This window comes from Cebus imitator, unplaced genomic scaffold (assembly GCF_001604975.1).
Source record: "Cebus imitator isolate Cc_AM_T3 unplaced genomic scaffold, Cebus_imitator-1.0 Scaffold44, whole genome shotgun sequence".
Classification (NCBI taxonomy): Eukaryota; Metazoa; Chordata; class Mammalia; order Primates; family Cebidae; genus Cebus; species Cebus imitator.
Window position 1 is genome coordinate 3,723,197 of NW_016107359.1, and position 21,631 is coordinate 3,744,827.

General features: G+C 41.7%; 1 protein-coding gene across 1 annotated transcript in view; it reads left to right on the top strand.

Annotated features, from left to right (window-relative positions):
* LOC108303007 (A disintegrin and metalloproteinase with thrombospondin motifs 12-like) overlaps positions 1-21,631 on the top strand; it is a 237,788-nt gene that overhangs the window by 203,638 nt on the left and 12,519 nt on the right. Inside the window, exons 21-23 of the mRNA XM_037737886.1 lie at positions 8,090-8,242; positions 16,095-16,271; positions 19,426-19,569. Coding sequence (XP_037593814.1) covers positions 8,090-8,242; positions 16,095-16,271; positions 19,426-19,569 — 474 coding nt within the window. The remainder of the gene's footprint in view (positions 1-8,089; positions 8,243-16,094; positions 16,272-19,425; positions 19,570-21,631) is intronic.

Here is a 21,631-nt window from a genome sequence, read left to right on the forward strand (position 1 = left end):
TTGTAAACAGTGCTGCAATGAACATTCGTGTACACGTGTCCTTATAGTAGAACGATTTGTAATCCTTTGGATATATACCCAGTAATGGGATTGCTGGGTCAAATGGAATTTCTATTTCAATCAGAAACCTAATTTTGACATTTGGTTTAAAATTGTGAAGTAATCACAGATAGAATGGACATCTAAGACAAAACTTGTTAAAACAATTGTATAGCTTGCCATATCAGTGATTTTTTTTCTTTTCTTTTTGGTCTGTTGGAGTGCTTACATTTAAAACAATCATTTTGGCTTATTGAAAGAATTAGAATATAGAGGAAGAAGAGAATAAGCATGATGGAATCACGCTGGCCTCTATTTTCACACTCCAGAAATTTGGCTAGATATTTGTTTTTCCATTTCTAGAACTAATTACATCCTTTGAAGCATCAAAATCATTTCTCACCTATTTGAAATCTGAATATGCAGTACATAAACTTGTTAATATAATGTAACAATGCAAAAGAGGACTTTGTAGCAAAGTAATCACATGTTCAAATCAATCAGCATTTTTATGACACTTCATGACTCATCTCCCCAGCGAAAGGGAAGTAAGCTATTAGCAGCTAATATCAAAATAATGTACGTATAATAATTTATAAAGCATGTTAATTTCAAAACCACTTTCACAGGTAGTCTCTTATTTTTTCCTTTTGATTATCCTGATGAGTAGGTAAGTGTCTCATTGATACCAATTTACAAATAGAAAAAGAGATCTGTAACAGTTAAGTGATTTGTCTGAGGACACAGTTGGATGACAAACCTTCTATCTCTCCCCACCCTGACCTGCTATCTCTCTAGTGGATCTTAGCACCAACTGATAACTACATAAAATTCTTTTCTATAAATTAATCAACATCATTGGTCACGGAATTGACTAGAAGCAATAGATAGGTAAATTCAAACCTCCAAAATTTCTTGCATCAAATACTCTAATTGTTTGCATTTGAGCCACTATTCCACTTTGATTTATGTTTGATTTATAGAATGAGTTATCATATTTCCTGTCAATGGAGCAACATCTTACCATCTCCATTTGGAGGTAAAGAATTCACCTTCAGAGGTAGAAAAGATGTTCAGGCTTACCGTAAGTCAGTTTGTTGAAGGAAGGAGATGAATGGGTCTCATGACTCCTGACATTTTAGTCCTGTTTCTTTCCTAATCAGGCTCTTGACAGTGAGAAGGATGTTGACAGTGAACATTTAGAAAGCATGCGTCAGGTTTTATAAGCATGATTTTATGCTAAGGAGCATATATTCTCTCATTTAATCCTCATCACAGTCCCAGGAGATTGGTAATATTTTTCCCTATTTTAGAGGTAAGGAAATTGAAGCTGAGAGAATTTAAGTAGCTAGCCAGAATTGTACACACCTGTGAGCTATAGGGATTTGAACTCAGGCAGATGGACTTAAGAACCCATGAGCCCTGGCTCTGTAAACCAGAAAACATTACCATCCTCTGTGCCTTTGATTATATTTGTTTCTTCTTTGGTCATATTACATATGAAAATAATCCCAGTTATGTCGTGACCTTGGGTAATCAGATGAGAAAATCTCATAGTTCACAAGAAAGTTCTTTAAAATAGCATTGAGGACACTCATGTTACTTTGAGTTCACAGAGGCAAATTGTCCTTCTATTACCACAGTAGGTCCAGGCTAGATATTCTGAAATAAAATTGCTCTGTTTAGGCATTTCTGAAGTGATAGCATTAGGAATCCCCAAAGGTGGTCTAGCTACTTGTGCTTCAGCATGCCCTACAGAATGGGGAGGGAACACTGGGGAGAAGCACCTGCCAGCACCTTTCAAATAGTGAACTCAAGGTATATCTTTTCTTCCTAAATCATATAGTATCCCTTTAGGGCTGCCCTTTAGGGCAGGTAAGCAGGCCTACTGTCTTCCTTCAGTTGATGCAGTATAGACAGTATGTGGCTTCTATGGAAGAAAAAACAAAGGAGGCTACTAATTAACTTGTACTTTGATATTTAGTTAATGGAGATAAGGTCTGAAAGCACCTACAGTTAATGACACTGTGGGCCATGAGAGTAAGACAGCCTAGGTCAACAGAATATGTAGAAGTTGGTGATAAAAGGCATATGTGTAGGATTGACATCAGAACTATGAAAGTATGAATGACATGTGCAGTATGCACATGTAATTGGAAATCACATGTGCATACACTCACACATGTTAGGAAGGATAGGCTTCTGTAACAAATGCAGCCCAACAAGTGATGGCTCACCAGAAGAGGTGTTGACTTCTCCGTCACATGGCAATACAAGGTGATTCCAGTCTGTGATGCTGATGATGGTAGTGGATGGTGCAGTCATTTGGGAACCCACGCTGGCAATGGCTCTATCATCTTCCCATCATCAAATTTGCCCTGGGGTCACTATCCCAGTCAATTAGAAAGAGAAAAGAGCATAGAGGCACTCCTGTAGGAGGTTGTATGCCCCAAGTCTTGAAGTGGGACACATCACTTCTGCCTACATTCCATTGTCTAGGACTAAGTCACATGGCCAAACCAAACTCAAGGAAGCTGGGAAATGCAATCCAATTATGTGCCCAGAAGAGGAAAAAGGATTATAGTAAGTACCTAGAATACCTAGCAGTGTCTATTGCTGACTGTAGGTAGCCTATTCTGAAACAATGAAGATGAGGGTTTTGACCTATTGGGAGGTTATTGCAATAGTCCAGATGAGGCATGAGAACTATAGCAAGAATGTTCAGGATGAAGACGGGAAAATATATCTAAGATGTATTTAGAACTTAAAATCAGCTTGGTTTGTAAATAATTGGATATGGGATATGAAGAAGAGAGAGGAGAAGAGGGGTCTGTCATTGACTCATCGACCCTTTTTTTAGAGACAGGGTCTCACTCTGTCACCCAGGTTAGAGTGCAGTGGCTTCATGATAGCTCATAACAATCCTGAAATCCTGGGCTCAAGCAATCTTCCCACCTAAGTCTCCAGAGTAGATAGGAACAGGTGCCAACCACCTCACTCAGATAATTTTTTAAATTATTTTTTTCAGAGATGGGAGTCTTGCTATGTTGCCCAGGCTATTCTGGAACTCCTGGCCTCAAGCAAAATTCTGCCTCAGCTTCCCAAAGTACTGGGATTATCAGCATGAATCACTATTCATTTGGGTTTTGACTGTCATTGACTATTTAATTTGAATCAACTAATTTAAATTTTGGGTGTCTGCTGGGTGGTGGTCCTATGAACTAAAATTGTCTCTAAAAACAAAATGGTTGTATCATGATCCGGATATTAGTGTTTTTTTTTTTTCCCATCCCCTTATCTTTTCATTCATCACAAATCCCAGAGCAGTTGTGGAATTATGGAATTTAAGTATGTTTTAATGATTTTTGTCTTGAGAATATTTAATACATGTTAATCAATTGATAAATGTTAATCAATTTAGCAAGACATTGCTATATCCATGCAAGCTAAGCCAAAATAAAGTAGGCATCAACTATGATTACTGTTTGAGCTCAACGGTTAATTAACACATTTTGATTATAGTAAATCAAAATAGAGAATTAATTGTCTCAAACATCATTATTTGACTGACAGAAATAAACTGTCTTATTGAATACATTATAAGAAAAAAAAAAAAAAAAAAAAAGAAAAAAACTGGCAACAGTGGTGGAACCATTAGCAGCTATTAATTCTAGGCAGTTTGGCTGGAAAAAGAATATTGGCTCCGATGGCAGAGTTTTTCAAAGCTATAAGGATTATTACTAGAATAGAGCTCATTCAGCAGGAGTCCCCCCTTGTGACAGGGCCTGGTGCCTGCTCCCTTTGTGCATAGTTTGAGAGAAAATGTTTAATAAATAGAACTGAAGGCTGGCGTGGTGGCTTATGCCTGTAATCCCAGCACTCTGGGAGCCTGAAGCAGGTGGATCACTTGAGGTCAGGAGTTCGAGGCAAGCCTGGGCAACAAGGCAAAACCCTGTGTCTACAAAGAATATAAAAATTAGTCAGGTATGGTGGCGCATGCCTGTAGTCCCAGCTACTCGGGAGCCTGGGGCATGAGAAACACTTGAATCTGGGAGGCAGAGGTGGCAGTAAGCCAAATTCTAGCCACTCTACTCCAGCCTGTGCAACAGAGCAAGACTCTGTTTCAAAAAATAATAATAAATAACTGTCAGAGAGTGTCAAGGTTCAGAATGAAAACTCTGAGTTTTGAGTTCCTTATTGTCCCTGCTTTTTATTTCTGCCTATTCCTGAAGCTGTTTCTTTGTAGTTGCCTCTCTCTGTTATGAGTCACTTACCTCTCAATCACCACATCTTAAAACCTCTAGAATCACCATCGATATTAATTTGCCTCTGTCCTACAGCAAAAAAAAAAAAAAATTGTAATAGTTTTTCAAGCCAGTGTCACTTCATCATTTCTGTCCTCTCCTCTTTATTTTCTCTGTTACTCTAAGGTCCAGTAGTTTCTAATTTAATGATAGGAGGAATTTAGAGATGGAGGAGGATGCTTTTGTTTTTTACAACAATGTGGGGAAGGGACTGCAATAGAATTCAATGTCTGAGAGCTGTGAATGACAAAAGTCCCATGACATTCAGGAAAGTCCCTTATAAGGAAAAGTTGTTGAGTCCCAAATGCCAATGGTGGCCAGTAGATGAGAGTGAAGGACCTCGGTTACTCCCCCTGCTTAGAACACCTGCCCTTGCCTCCTTGCTGGTCTACACACCTCCAGCCTCTCCCTTCTATCTTTCCACACACTGTTGCACAAGACATAAGATTGCCAAATTCATCCTCCAAAAAGCTCTTCCAATCATTCCAAACTCCTGCTCATAAGTCTTTGATATCTCATGTCATAGTTGTTTGGCTAAAATCTACTCCAACCCAACATCCAACAGCCTTCCCAATCTTACATAATCAAGCTTTCAAAATGTACTGCCTCCTGCTCTTCTTCATCCATTCTAAGCTTCAACAAATAGAGACTGCTCAGTTGCCTTAAACTTGCCTCTCCCAGTCCGGTGTCTCTGTTCACACTGGATCCTCTCCCTGAATTTTCTGCCCTTCCTCCTCTGCCCTTTTAAATCTTACCTGTTCAGGATCAAGCTTTGAATCTGATGCTGCACAAAGCTTTTCTGGATTCCTAAAACAGGAAGTGATTTCTAAAGTTCCTTGGATGTGATCTGAAGTCGCTCTTGCAATGTCCTCCCGCCTTCTGGCCTGTGGAAGGCTGTGCACAGCCCTGCTGGACACAGCATATTCCTTTCATTGTGTTTTCAGATATTAAGTAATTAATATAAAAGCTGTGTTAACACTGTAAGTAGAGGTAAAACTTGAAGCCAGACTTTCTGGGGTTTAGTCCTGACTCAGTAAACTACCAGCTGTACATTCTCACTCTACCTCATTTCCCTCATCCATAAAATGAGGATGATAATAATGCCCAACTCATATGACTTGGGAGATAAAAGGAATAACTATATGTAAGTTACTCAGAAGAGTGTCAGACACATAGGAAGTACTCAGTGTTTGCTCTGATCCATGTTTACAAAACAGAAAACTTCAGTGCTGTGCAGTGTGCATGAGTATGGCTCTTATTTTGATAGACACTCACCTCTCATTGAATTGCCTCATCATTCAGTCAGATGCCTTGGGCCAGTCAGTTAACTGTAAACTGTGTAGTCATGTAGAATGGAAGTGACAGCATAATTTTCCACAGCATTTCAGAGCAGTTTTCATATGGTGCTGATGTGACCCCCCAGCATCAGTTGCGGTTCTGAACACCTGGACACTGACCCTTGAGTTGGTCAGTCAGTCACCACAGGGACGCTAGCTTTGAGTAATGAGCCCTCATCCTCCAGCAGGCCAGCCCAGGTTTACTCTCATAGCAAAGGCAGGGGTCCAAGAGCAAGAATGGAAAGCAAGTCACAAGAACGACCCTGATTCAAGAGGTGGAGAAATAAATTCCACCTCTGAATGAGAGAAGCTGCAAAGTCCCCTTGCAAAGAGCATAGGTTTAAGGAAGTGTGAACAACGCAGGCCATGAGTGCAATCAATCTATAGCACTTCACCTGTTATCTCTATTACCTAGATACATAATATGATATAAAGGAGAAAGTGCTAGGGACTTACAAAAGAAACAAATAAAATCCTAAACAATTTTAAGGAGGAGAACATATTCCCTCTATAAATGGCCCACTTGGAAAAGATGATGTAGTAAAAAATAATTTCTACTTTTCCCTTTCAGTGATCTACAGATTATCTACCTAAGAACTCTATTATGTTATATATGTATTATAACACAAGAACCTGCACAAAATGAAACATAAAATTATATGGAGAATGAAGGCCAGGCGTGGTGGCTCACGCCTATAATCCCAACATTTTGGGAGGCTGAGGAGGGTGGATCACCTGTGGTCAGGAGTTTGAGACCATCCTGGTCCATAAGGTGAAACCCTGTCTCTACTAAAAATACAAAAAATTATCCAGGTGTGGTGACACACACCTGTAATTCCAGCTACTTAGGAGGCTGAGGCAGGAGAATTGCTTGAACCCAGGAGGCGGAGGTTGCAGTGAGTCGAGATTGTGCCACCACACTCCAGCCTGGGTGACAGTGCAAGACTCCATCTCAAGAAAAAAAAAAAAAAAGGATATGGATAGTGAAGATACAGCAGGAAAAACAAGTCTGGTCTTTATTTACAGCCTATCCAAAGAAACCTTCAAGCATGTCAAAGATGGAACATGTGCCCTGTGTTTTTTTAATTCAGCACTGCTACTTGTCCAGAAACAGCCCCTTTTTATGAGAATGAGCAGAAGAGAGGGAATGCAAGAAAAATCAGTTACAGGGAAGAATCAGGCACATAAAAGCAAACAAATTATGTGGTGGACATTTGTATAGTTTTCAAAGTGACCCCATGCTAAACCTGAGATACTTAAGTATTATAAACAAACGAAAACACTTTGAGGGGAATGAGGCGTATGTGTGGGAAAAGGTGACTGAGTTCTTCACCACCCGTCGATCACGGGCTGAAAAGCCTCATGCTCTAACATCTTTCTAACTCCAAGTGTGATCTGAGGACCAACAGCATCGGCAGCACTTGGGAGCTTGCGAAAAGGCACAGTCTCCTCCCCTCCCCAGACCCACTGAGTCTGTATTTAGCAAGGTCCCCAGGTGATTCACATGGTCTCTAAAGTTTGAGGTGCACTACTGTAACAAATATTGTCCTGGGTTTTAGAGACAGAAAACTCCTTGGCCAAGTCAGCTCTCAAAGCCTGTTTCTTTATCTACACTATAGTGATACCAGTTTATATCACGGTTTTATCATGGAGAGAAATAGATGAGGTAGTGTCATTCAGTCTTAGAGAGGTGAGGCAAGGGGCAGACACCTGGCCCTGGCATCCACTCTAAACAGCATTGGTAAGAAATGTGACAGCCTGCCTGCAGCCCCCTGGGCAATCATACCAAGATAATTTTTTTTTAAAACAGGATCTCACTCTGGCACCCAGGCTGGAGCACAGTGGTGCATCACAGCTCACTGCTGCCTCAAATTCCTAGGTTCAAGAAGTCCTCCCAACTCAGCCTCCTAAGTAGCTGGGAATGCAGGCACATACCACCACACCTGGCTAATATTCAATTTTTTTAGAAATGGGTTCTCCCTATGTTGCCCAGACTGATCTCAAACTCCTGGGTTCAAAGGATCCTTCTGCCTCAGCCTCCCAAAGTGTTAGGATTACAGGCATGAGCCACTGCATCTGGCCTGCCAGGGTAAGCTTTAAAGGGAAGCAAATTTCCATTTGCATTGAATTTTCCTTCCACATACAGATCAGAGTTTCTCAACTGTGGCTGTTTGTTAAAATCAGCTGGGGAATTATTTTTAATACTGATCATCCCTGGGTCCTATCCCAAGAGATTCAGATTAATTTGTGTGATTGGGTGACCCAAGTGTTGGTAATTTTTTAAAAGCTCTATGGGCAATTTTAGTGAGCAGCTGGGACTGAGAACTCTCTCCAGGATCCCAGTGACGGGCACGTGTGAGAAGGTGGTCCTCAGCCTCTGTCATCTCTCTCTGTCCTTCCCTACCACAGTGCTCCACCACGTGTGGTCTGGGGGCCTACTGGAGAAGGGTGGAGTGCAGCACCCAGATGGATTCCGACTGCGCAGCCATCCAGAGACCTGACCCCGCAAAGAGATGCCACCTCCGTCCCTGTGCTGGCTGGAAAGTGGGAAACTGGAGCAAGGTAACTTATCAGGCTTGGCAGTGTCTTGGAGGTGGAGGGTGGGCAGTGGTTTGGGGAGGGAATCTTATATAAGCACTTGCTAGTGTCAGTTTTCTTCCCCTACCTTTCTGCTTCCCTCTGCCTCTTATAAAATCAGGGATGAGTAAACCATGGGCATTCCCATAGGCCTACTTCAAGTTACACAAACGTCTTAGAAGTACAGTTTTTACTAACCCATGTGTTAACCCCACCTGTGGATAAACCAGAAAAGTTAAATTTGCATAATTAATTCCTTCTCCAGCATGCGATACTATTTTTATATACTTAAATTTAGCATTTTAATAAATAATCCTATATTATCACATATATAATTAAACCGTGAATCACCTGTGCTTCGCAAAGCAAATATACGGTTTAATCTGCCAGACCCAAAATGAAAAGAAAGCTGAGATATAAAGAATAATTTTGTCTTTAAAAGTATATTCCCCATGCTGATCTTTTTATTTATTTTTATTTTTTTAAGACAGAGTCTCACTCTGTCACCCAGGCTGGAATGCAGTGGTGTGATCTTTGACTCACGGCAACCTCCACCTCCTGGGTTCAAGCGATTCTCATGCCTAAGCCTCCCAAGTAACTAGGATTACAGGCACCCACCACCAAGCGTGGCTGATTTTTGCATTTTTAATAGAGATGGGCTTCACCATGTTGGCCAGGCTGGTCTTGAACTCCTGAACTCAAGTCATCCACCCACCTTGGCCTCCCAAAGTGTTGAGATTACAGGCATGAGCCACTGCACCCAGCCATAGTGATCTTTTCAAAGCGCAATTTTACCATCTTTGCTGATCTTACTGTGACTACTCATTTTGTTTTGCTGTCTGCATAGTTATTGGTGGAAAAATAATGTATCAGGTTTTCAGATTAGTCAGCCTTGGTGCTTTGGGACACTAACTAGGCCTGATCTGCTTGTCACTCTGGACTAGGGCTTAGCCAGCCCTTGGGGGATAATTCAAGGCTATAAGACATTGGTCCACAGTGAGATTGAGGGCCAGTTTGCAGGTAGGGAGTACAGAGGTGTGAGCTGTGCATATACTTGTTTACCATACATGGTAAACCCTAGGAAGCCTGTTGGGTCCCTGTCTTCTCTCCAGGGAGCTGGTTCCTCTTGATAGCTGAGACACAGGAGAAAGGAAAAGAGCTTCCCAAGAGGTTTAGCTCAGAAGGCTGGTATCACCTCTGGACATTAGTTTCTTCATCTAGTGAATAGCTCATGTCCCCAGACAAACAGGACCAAGAGGTGTTGCACTGGGCATTTCCGTCTCTGGTTCTCTTGGCAGACTTACCATCAGACAGGAACATGGGATGTTCCTGTCTGATGGTCGGTCTTTAGGACCCTTTCCCAAAGCGAGGCTCTCATCTTTGGAAAGAAAGGGGTTGTGAGGCTATTCTTTGAGAAAATTACCATCTTCTTTCTGTTTCTATAACATTTTTCTTTCTAGAATCAATATTGCTTCTTTTTTATTTCTCTTCCAACTCATAACAAACTTGGGATCCAATAAGGACTGAAAGCTTGGCTACAAATTCTCTTCCATATCCAGAGAAATCTCAAGAAATATGTCCTATCCCTGAGCTTGCCAAATGTTGACCAAGTCCTAAAGTTCCACTTTGCTCTCACTGGGAATAATCATTTCATTGGAAATTACATGGCTCATGAAAAGGACAGATGTGTGAAATAGCTTGTGTTTTGAAAAGCTCAGCTCCAGCCTAAGGGACTCTAGCCAGTGTAAACCCTGGATGAGAGATCAGCAAGCTCATTCCTGAGGTCTGGCCTCCTAAGGAAAGTCTGGCTTGACTCCTTGCCTGGCCTATAAAGTCTCTCTCATGGCCTATAGGGTTGCAGATACATTGATTAATCTCTGTGGATTAATCTCTCTTGACATCCATGACCATTTCAGATTAAGAGATTCTCAAGAAGAAATGGTTAGATGAGTGGCAATTAAGTGGAAGCCTTTAGGACCATATAAGAAATGACCCCAAGACCACCGATGTCCAGACCACAAGACTCTCCATGGTGGCCTCTGCCCACCTTTCTCTGTCAACCTCTATCCCCTATTCTAGCACTCTGACCAATTTACTGTCCCCAGACAAGCCGTGTGGGTTCACAGCCTCTGTTCATGCCAGTGCCTCTACTTCAAATGTCCCCCACGCTATTTTGCCAGCCAAGTGAGCATTTACTCATAATCACTAATCAGCATGTGACAGGGGCCATTCATCTAACTACTGAGGAGCTTTAGTTTTCTCACCCTTGAAATGAAGTGGATGATATTGCCTGTACTTACCTTGTAGAGTTGTTGTAAGGATCAAAAGAGAAAATGTGTGTAATAAACTCTGTACATGATAAAAGACCATTCAAACAAAGCCCTGGAAAACTGTTGAGCTCTGGGTAAAGGTTACGGCTGGCTATTGGACATTTACTAATCTCTTGCTTTCTGGACTTGGGAAGTAAGCCTGTGCACAGGATAGCGCAGTAAGCCCTGCCAATGGAGAAATTGGTCTGAGAAGGTGTTCACTCCCCAGTACTATGCAGCCAGGGTGCTCAATGTGTTCATGAACTCTGGAGGACTTGACCTAGCTTGGATGCTAGTACTACCACATGCCTGAAATTGCACAGAAGCTTTGGATAAACAATTTTATTTTTACCATAATACAGGACTTTGTAATTCCCACTAAGGAAACTAGGGCTTAGAGTATAAATAGGACTTATACTTAAATATGCTTTAGTATAAACTGGTACAAATTAGTGTAGGCCTAGTATAAACCAGGGCTTCAGAGTAAAATCACCGATATATACTTGATCACAAAACTAGTATTGAATGGTCTCAATTCTAAGAAACTATCACCTGGGGATTATGCCATTTTAACTATAGCTTTTCATAAAGAAAAAAAAACACTGTACAATTAATATGTCCATCAGTTGTAAGACACATGCCAGTTTCAGAATGTTAAAATGTATATGAGGGAGGCTGGGCACGGTGGCTCATGCCTCTAATCCCAGAAATTTGGGAGGCCAAGGCAGGCGGATCACTTGACCTCAGCAGTTCAAGACCAGCCTGGGCAATATGGCACAACCCCATCTCTACTGCAAATACAAAATATTACCCAAGCTTGGTGGTGCATGCCTGTAGTCCCAGCTACACCGGAGGCTGAGGTGGGAAGATCACTTGAGCCCAAGAAGCAAAGGTTACAGTGAGTTGAGATTCTGCCACTGCACTCCAGGCTGGGAAACAGAGTAAGACTCCATCTTAAAAAAAAAAAAATGCACATGGGAGAAAAAGTGATTCTTGTGATGGAAAAAGTAGTAAGAAAGAAAAATGAGCTTGAAAAATTGTCAGCTGAGTTTTGACACCAAAACCATGCATCATCGGCAGCTCTGTGCGCTTTGTTTCTTCTGAAGTTTTGGGAGCTGCTCACTGAACATTTTGTCTGTTTCTCCTGACGTTTTGGGAACTGCTGATTTGACAGCCCTTTTATTACTTCTGTTAGAATGAACATTGCCCTTTTCATAGTTAAGTCTAGCAGAGCTTGATTATTTCTGAAGAGAATCAGAAAGATTTTTACTTTTTTTTTTGTAATAATCTTTCTTCCCACATAGGCAACATTGACATTTCATTTTAACAGTAGTTAACTTTATTATCTAAGTTATTTGCTGGAAAATAACAGGAAGTGACAGGCTTTCCTTATGGCCTTGGTTTCATGTATTTGCTAGCTAATCCTTCTCTCTTATTCTAGTTCTTATCTCCATGTTTATTGAATTTTACAGATTGTCTGTGGCAATGCTGCATTTTATGGATTTGAATTTTTACAAATGAGTAAAATGGGAGAATAGCCTTTGTTTTCCTAAATATATACAAACCATACTTTTATACACAGCATATTCCCAGAAACATTTACTAAAGTCGAGTGTGCAAAAGTTAAAACCTAGAAGTGTATGTTACAGGAGAGCTTCATCATTGGAAGGCAAAAATTGAGTAGCAGAAAGGTGGACCATACACTGAATATCCCTGCATTTATTTTACTCTTGATATCATTTTTTCTATGTCTAAACCATCACCCTCTCTTGATACCCCTGAACATTTCATATTAAGAGATTCTCAAGAAGAAATGGTTAGAGGAGTGGCAATTAAATGGAAGCCTTTAGGACCATATGAGAAATGACTCCAAGACCACCAATGTCCAGACCACAAGACTCTCCATGGTGGTCTCTGCCCATCTTTCTCTGTCTTTTTTTCATATGATTGACGACCGCATGTTTGTCTTTTTTTGAAAAGTGTCTATTCATATCTTTTGCCCACTTTTTTATGTGGCTGTTTGTATTTTTTTGTATAAATTTAAGTTCCTTAGAAATGCTGGCTATTAGAGCTTTGTGAGGTGCCTAGTTTGCCAAAGCTTTCTCCCATTCTGTACGTTGTCTGTTTACTCTGTTGGTAGTTTGTTTTGCATACAAAAACTCTTTAGTTTAATTAGATCCCATTTGTCAATTTTTGCTTTTGTTGTAATTGCTTAAGAACAAAGCTAGATACAACAGGCTAAGAGACTTCAAATTATACTACAGGGCTATAGTAACCAAAACAGCATGGTACGGGTACAAAAATAGACACATGGACCAATGGATCAGAATAGAGAACCCAGAAATAAGACCACACACCTACAACTATCTGATCTTTGAATTATTTTAAGGGTCTTATGAATGTGTTTAGCATAAGAAAAAGGCCAGAAAGGGATTTTTTTTGTATCCCAATTTAGTATTTGATGTGTAACTTTCAGAGGAAGAGAGTATTCTAAAATCAAAATGGAGCACAAACTCAGTGATCTCATATATTTATGACACTCTAGAATGCTGGCATAGTTTAATAATCTAGTTTATCCTCTTTTGAATACCAATGGAGAAATGGAGGCTTAGAGAAGAGCACATAGCCACTTGATGCCAGGGCTATACATGGATTTGGTCCATTGGTCCCCAAATCCTATGTGTGTTAATTGTACTATACTTCTCTGAACACTCTGTACAAGTCCAGCCTGGGAAGTGTATTATGATGATTTCATACATCCAAAATAGCACAAGAAAGAAAAGATTATTATTTCATTTTACCTCTGCCAGTGGCCCCAGTAAGCTAAGGCTAGTTTTCATTCTAACTCAATTTGGTTTGCAAATCACAGGAGTTAAACAAACTGATATGGTAACTGGATACTATCAGACCTGTTTGGTTTCAACAGGGCATTAGTCAGTCTTTCTGTTCTCATCGACCTGCCCCTTGTCCTCAGTCTGGTTTGCAGGCTTTAGGTTAGAAAAACAGGAATACAAATGGCCCTCCTCTTAAGCAATGAGAAAATGAATATACACAAAAGCAAAAGAGCATTAGGACTGGAGTAACTTACTATGTTGTCACTTCCATTCCCTCTTGCTAACAGAATCAGAGACTTTTTTGAAAATGGAATAGAAAAATCACAGATTAAATGAGTGTCTTCCTTTATTACTTACTTCAGCATATTACTAAATTTTATTTCCCACTGAATGTGAACATGCTCTTGACAAAAGAGTAATGCTAATTTGAAAAATAAATTTAGAAATAACAGATTAGACAAACAAATGTAAAATTAAAAAGTAAAGTCTCATTTTATGCTTATGTCTTTTAAATCCCTGTTTCCTAATAAAAAGTACCCTTGTTTTAACTATGTGCTATTCCCTGGAAATTTATTTTGTCAGACAAATAGTTGCTTTTAGTGGAAGCTATTAGCATGCTTTCTCATTTGTGCTATGGCAAATTTTAAGTTTGTTGTTACCGGTTTTCTTTATGTGTTTAAGATGTGGCAGGAAAATAACGTTTTTAATTTGTACTTTTAGGAAGCTGTTGGCAAATGTTGCTTATTCCTGATAACCTAAACACACTTGATTTATGGCAGTATCAGAGCATCAATCTTCCCCTTGCCACATTGGCCCAAGTGTTTCCAAGTTACAGACCAGTGTTTGAAGTCAGGTGACTTGGTGAAATCTGCCAATCAGAGGAAGAAGGGGGCGCTGCATTTTGGAGTCTATTTCTTCCGAAAAGCCTTGAGGAATTTTCTTTCCTCAACCACAGCCCTACAATCACGGCTATTCCACCATAGGCAGAAAGACAGTGTGGTCTTTTATCCTGCAGAGAGAAGAGCCAGATGAAAATATACCTTATAGCCAGGGACGCTTTCTTGGTGACTTGTTTCCTTGGCCAAGACTGCCAATGAGATCATTGATGTAAGGATTCAGAGGGTAAAGAAAGATATTCTTTATCCTGTGATTACCAGAGATCTTTTTAATCCATTGGGAGCCCTCCCAGCTGGCATATTCTCAGAATTCAATGTTGATGCAACAGCTGCATAATGGCCATCTATGCCATGCCTGTCCCTGTGCTAGGGACTCATGGTTCAATGCAGGACAGGGCGGAACAGGCTCTGCTATCACGACAGTGATAGATAATCAAAAAATGGACAAAATCAGTAAAAGATGGTCTGCAGTTTAGCTTTCTGGTATGAAAACAGAAGAGGAGCTGAGACAGTTTACAAGACAGTTTACAAGACAGCCTCCTTTAGATCAGGTATTCCAGGAGGACCCCTCTGAGCAGGTGCCGTGGCTGAGGCATTAATAAAAAGAGCAGTAGTGGATAATGCAGAGAACAGAGGAACGCACATTCAGAACATGGGAACCCCAAGAACATTGTACTAACCCGAGGAGAACCTGGGGATGAACCTGGGCTGACGAGCACAGATGTTAGCCTCCATCCCACCTACCTCAGTGTGAGCAGTTACTAGACCAGTCAGGCCACGTCTGACCATAAGACACCAGTCTGCAGAGGGAAGATAAGCAGAAGGGGTATGGCAAGCACTGGGGTTCGAAACAGACTAGAAAGCAAGTTCTAGAAGCCCAAGTTATGATCAGATAAAATCTGTATGTGGGGGAGGGGGTAGCTGCCAAAATCCAAGAGGTCAGAGTCAACAAAAGCAGCACTCCAGAACAGGCACATAAACTCTGGCTGTAGGTGACCCAGGCCCCTCAGTGTTTATCACAGTCCTAGGGAAGTCAGCAGACTTCTGGCAAACCTGGGCTTCTGCACAAGGGGTGGGGTCGGAGAGGAGGGGAGTGAGTAGGGCCTGTTTAATGGCTATCAGGGGCATATGCTGAGAAGACGCTCAGTGATGGCTGCAGGTGGAATGGTGAGGGTGGGGGAAGGACAGGGTTTGCTCACACCCATGAGTCAAACCACTGAGCAGTTATTCAGTTTATTTCCCTACTCAAGGCCCTTGATGAGGGAGACACAGTAACCTATTCTGCATACAGCATCATAGAGAATACCAGGATTCTGAAGGAAAGGCGGAGAAGGCTTAGCAGCTTCCTAGGAAGCAGTAGGCAGGCCACTCTGCCTCCAGTGAATACTGATTTCTAAAGGGAATACCCACTCACCAGCAGGCACTCCAGCCCCAGGGTCTATAATCTCCCCACAGCTGTGAGGTAGCAGTTATGATCCCAGTTTACAGATGGGACACCTGAGCCTCGGCGTACTTTGATGACTGGCTCAAGGGCTCATGACTAGTGGGTGCAGAACTGGAATTCTCACCCAGCCCTGTCAGCCCTCAAAACCCTCACACTTCTATGCATGTGTTTCCTGACATGGGGAGCTGCTGGGGTGCCTCCTGCTCTATGGTGTGGAGAGAAAGCAGGGTCCACTGGAACTAGACCTAACCCCTCTTTCTGACTGGATGCCTGGTACCTCCATGGCCGAGGGGAAGTAAGGGAGGCCTGATGCCAATGACTCAGAGATCGCTTTTGCTTTTGCTCTCCATACAGTGCTCCAGAAACTGCAGTGGGGGCTTCAAGATACGTGAGATTCAGTGCGTGGACAGCCGGGACCACCGGAACCTGAGACCATTTCACTGCCAGTTCCTGGCTGGCATTCCTCCCCCACTGAGCATGAGCTGTAACCCCGAGCCCTGTGAGGAGTGGCAGGTAGAGCCTTGGAGCCAGGTATGGTCCCCAGAAAGGGAAAGATGTCTTCACACAACCTGGCAAGCCATGAATCTCTGTGTTACTACATGAGTGTAGAAATCAGGGAAGACCACACTGTGTCCTGCCAATGACTGACCTCTGTTTTGTGACCTCACCCTGTACGTGAGAAGCCAGATGGGTCTAACACTTTTGGGAGGTGAAAAGATTCTACAAAGAAGACAATATGTTATGGTTTTAATCACAACAGTTCCGTGCTGTGTTGCAACCTGCTCTCCCAATGGATATACTAGGGGGTTGGTATCCCTGCTAGAGAAATGAATACAATGGGATGATTTGAACAAGGGTGACTCTGATGAGAGCTATTTATAGACAGAGCCCAACATGGCTGTCTGAGGCTTCTGCAGTCAGGCTGAGAGAAACAGCCCTATCTTTTCCACAGTATGTGTAATATTAGAATTTCATCTCCTCCATCTGTCTGATCATTGTACAAATGGTGAGTGTGTGTGTGTGTGAGTGTGTGTGTGTGTGTGTGTGTGTGTGTGTGTGTGTGTCCTCTCTTGCGTGAGGGCCCTGGCTCTCCTGGGTCTTGGTTTTACTTTGGCACATGAAAACAAGGTTACTTTGCTGAAGTTCTTTGAAGCATGATGATCTTATTTTTCAACAGGCAAATGTTTAAATGTCTCAACAGCTAAAACATATTCCCAACTACATCCGTGAATGATAGAAAGAAGACCAAAAAATAAAAACGGAACCCCACATATTTGAGTGTGTCCAGGAGCTAGGCACTTTGCCTAGTAAAATTAATGGAGACAATTAAACCAAGTAAATGATACTTGGATGGCCTGGATGGTGGCCTTTTTAATCCTATTTTATAGGAGAAGAAATTGAGACTCAGGTAGAGAAACTTAGAGACACAAAATGAGAAAATAAATGAAGTTTTAATTCGAACATAAGGCATTCACAACCAGAAAGATTTGATTGCCTATCTTTGATCCTGCTATGCTATGGAAATCAGCCCAATGGGCATTGAGCGAAAAGTGAACTAAGGAGAAAGAATGAATAATAACTACTTTGAGGGGCACCTACTATATGCCAGTGAAGAGAAGGCAGAGAGCCCCAACCTGAGGCTACAGAGTTAGTGTCAAAGCCTGTGGAGGACTGAGCCCCCCGTTACTTACCATCCACTGGCCAAGCATCCACACTGATTCCTAAGTCTCTGGGCCACTACCTAGAGACTTCTGGGGCAGCAGCCACCACTGTCCCCTCTTCATCTTCCTTCCCCTGCCAGTTCTGGAGTATACGGAGAGCCTGCTACTCCCAGGCTCTGAACCCAGATCTCCACACTGTCCATATGTGCTGAGTCTGGCCTGGACCTGTTCAGGCAGCAGCTTCTAGGATCCAGGAATTCACAGAGGAGCTTAGATTGCCCTGTCAGAGAAGTGGCATTTGCAGGTGATCGAAGATTAGCAATCAAATCTTTTTGGTTGTGAAAAAGATCTATTCTTTATGTTTCCTCAATAGCTTCTAGGATCCCCATCAGAAGCCTGTTCCCTGAAGCACTTCTGCCACCCTTCTTTCTAAATTGCCCTGTTTTGAGCAAACAACAAAGTTGATAGAGTTCCCTCTTAAGCAGCAGTAGAGATAGAAAATATAAAAGTCAGTTGAGTACCTGGAGCTGCTGTTAAGGGATTGGGCATCTTTAGGTACTTTCCCTGCTCATGGTGCTGACTGTCACCCTGGGAATGTTCTAAATCCATTTGACAAACATCAGTCCGCCCTGACTACCCTCCATGGCAGGTGCATTTTAGCTGTGGGACCATCTCTACACCAGTGGTAGTCAAGCTTTAACATGCCGCAGGACAACCTAGAGGGATTGTCAACACACAGATGGATGGGTCCCATCCCCAGAGTGGCCAATTTGGGGATCTGAGGTGAGGCCTGAAATTTTGCATTTCTAACAAACACTCAGAAGATGCTGAAGTTGCTGGTCTGAGGAGCATTTGAGAGCTGCTTTTTTAACCCCATTTTCCTGGAAATTACTTGGCCAGGTGGTGCTGAATCTATGTACACATAGGTAGGTGTGCACAAGAATCCCAGATATGGAATTCCTCTCCCTCTCTCCTCAGATGGGGTTAAAAACAGATTGAATAAGTGGGGAAAAGTTCACGTTGATTCTCAAAGCTGGAATATTGTGAGGGCACTACATTAATTGATTATTTCCTTTACTGAGCAGAAAAGGTTAATTGCATATAATTCCCCTGTTTCCTATGGTACTACACACGCACACTGGCTGATGTGATGGACATGATGTTTGCAAGACAACCATGATTGTCTTCTTGTTATTGCTGTAACCACACTAAAAACTAAGATTTTCAAAGTGCCTTTCAAAATACTCAAAGAACTTTTCAAATATTCTTGGTGAATTATTTTATTTCCTCCTAAAAACCTCATGAAAATGAGATAATGCATCTTATAGAATTATTCTAGTGAGCCAAAAACTTGACATGGTTAAGAATTGTACCCTTTTAGAAATCTGACTTGTCATCTTGAATTTATTTTGTGAGTATTACAGCCAATACATCTGAGTCTTGAGCAAGTCCATCCATTTTATTACTCCTACTATGGACAAATTTAATCCTAAAACTTTATTCAGTGGAAAAGGAAGACTGAATCTCATTTTAATAGGCAAACCAGATGGTATTGCAAACATGTACTCCCCTTTTGGGCTGTCAGGGATAATCATTATACAAAATCTAAATTTTACATTTTTGTTTCTAAAAACTTGCTCCAGAAGACAAGATGCAAATAACATAATCTCCATTCTGGAATTTTCATTCATTTAGGTTTTTAAACAAAATTCCTTCCTTTTGACCTATTATTTAATATCAGACTATTTGGCATCTTCCAACTTTTTGTCTCTTCCTATCTTCAAGATTTGCTTTCACAATATTTCTGCCTCTCCTTAATTCTCGTTTCCCCATTGTTTCTCTAAATAGTGAGAGGTCATTGTAAGGAACCTGCAGGAATGCTATAAATTCCAGTGCAGATACCAATATTCCTCATAACACCATACACAACAAAAATGACAGTACAAAGTTCTTCCCTTATCATTGAACATTGTAAGGGAAGAACTTCCTGACTTTTACCTAATCTTGTCACTGCTGTGTGTCAGTGCTCCAGGTCCTGTGGGGGCGGAGTTCAGGAGAGAGGAGTGTTCTGCCCAGGAGGCCTCTGTGACTGGACAAAAAGGCCCACATCCACCATGTCCTGCAATGAGCACCTCTGTTGTCACTGGGCCACTGGGAACTGGGACCTGGTAAGACTCAGTTATAGATGCTTGTTTTTACTTTGGCTTTCTAAAAAAATAGTTTCTTGCCACTAAGCTTAAGCAAAAAATAAATTAATTAATTAAATAGCAAGCATTTTCTTTTGATTACAAAAATAATCTATATTCACTGTAAATATTTAGTGCATTCACTGATTTACAGTATGTTTCTATATACTTTGGTTTTAGTATTCTTCTGTCATTGAATACCTCTAAGTCTGCTAAAAGTTGACCCATAGCTGCTATGAGTCTTGAGTTCAGAGGGAAAAGATCAAATACTTTCAAAAGAGACACGATGAAATATCAAAGTTATTCCAGAGGCACACAGCCTAAGAAACAGCTATTTTACACCCAGCACCTTGGATGCTCTGGCTTTTCCTAGAGCAAAGGGGAGTTGCATTTGTGCTAAAGCTTTAGGTATAGTTGGACTTAGTGAGTTTCAGGCCTCTTGTCAGCCCACAGATCAGTTTGCCAGGTGGGTGGCCTGTTTGATGGAACAAAATAATTAAACTGTAAATGAAGGAAATGGGTATTGTTCTCCGTAAGTTTGTTTATTTCATAAATAACACTCTATCAGTGATATTGAAAATAAAGAAAATTCTGGCTGGGTGTGGTGACTCACACCTGTAATCCTAGCACTTTGGGAGGCCAAGGCAGGCGGATCACCTGAGGTCAGGAGTTCAAGACCAGCCTGGTCAACATGGCAAAATCTTGTCTCTACTAAAAATACAAAAATTATCCAGGCATGGTGGCACATGCCTTTAGCCCCAGATACTTGGGAGGCTGAGGCAAGAGAATCACTTGAACCCAAGAGGAGGAGGTTGCAGTGAGCCAAGATTGTGCCACTGCACTCCAGCTTGGGTGACAGAGTGAGACTCCATCTCAGAAAAAGGAAATAAAGAAAAATTCTCTCCCATGGACAGATTCTGCCATCATTCTGACTTGTCTTATCCTGGGTTCCCTATAAAATAGAGCCTTGAGAAAAAAAATCTAACACTTTATTAGGAAATTCAATACCAGGGAAGCAAGGGTAATAGGAAAGAAAAAGGAGGCAGAGAAGAAGGAGAATCAAAAATGAAATAGTGTGTTACTAGACTGATTATCTTACCTAACTGACCATCGCTTGGTGTCAGGAGCAACTGATTGCTGGCTCTCACAGGAAGACTTCTAGAAACTGTGTGAACTACTGCGTGTTATGGCAGTTTATCCAGGAAAGGAAGGAAGAGTAGGAAGGGAGAAGAGTTATCCACTGGCTCCTGTCTCCCATGGATAGAGTCTCCCTTTAGAGGGCTAATATCTCCATACTTCTGAGCTGTCCAGATATGGGCACTGAGCCAGTCCCATTATGTCTCATGTCTCACTGGCAACAAGAAAGCCCAGTCAGAAGCGGGGAGGCATGAGACATGGTAGTATGATTTAGCTCTGTGTCCCCACCCAAATCTCATCTCAAATTGTAGTTCTCACATGCCAAGGGAGACAGCCAGTGGGAGGTGAGTGGGTCACTGGGCAGTTACCCCATGCTCTTCTTGTGATAGTAAGTTCTCACAAGATCTGATGGTTTTATAAGGGGCTCTTCCCACTTCACTCACCACTGTTTCTTACATGCTGCCATGTAAGACATGCCTCTTCCCTTCCACCATGATTGTAAGTTTCCTGAGGCCTCCCCAGCCCTGTGGAACTATGAGTCAAATAAACCTCTTTCATTATAAATCACTCAGTCTCAGGTATGTCTTTATAGCAGTGTGAAACCAGACTAAGACACATGGCATGAGCTGACGGCCACTGGGTTGTGCTTTCAGAAAGTTGATTGCCATCTTAGCTGGGGCAGATCCTAGGGCCAGGAGCTGGGAGACAGGGGAGCCAAGATGATCTGATACACTAACACCACAACCACTAAGACTTTTATAAAGTAACTTGTTCCTGTGCATGTAAGTTTTGATGGTTGTAATTACAACACACACAGGAATGCAGTATTTTGCCCAACATAATGCCCCTAGCTATTTGTAGACTGCTATACTGTTTGTAATTTTCTTTCTTAATAGCTGCATAGTTG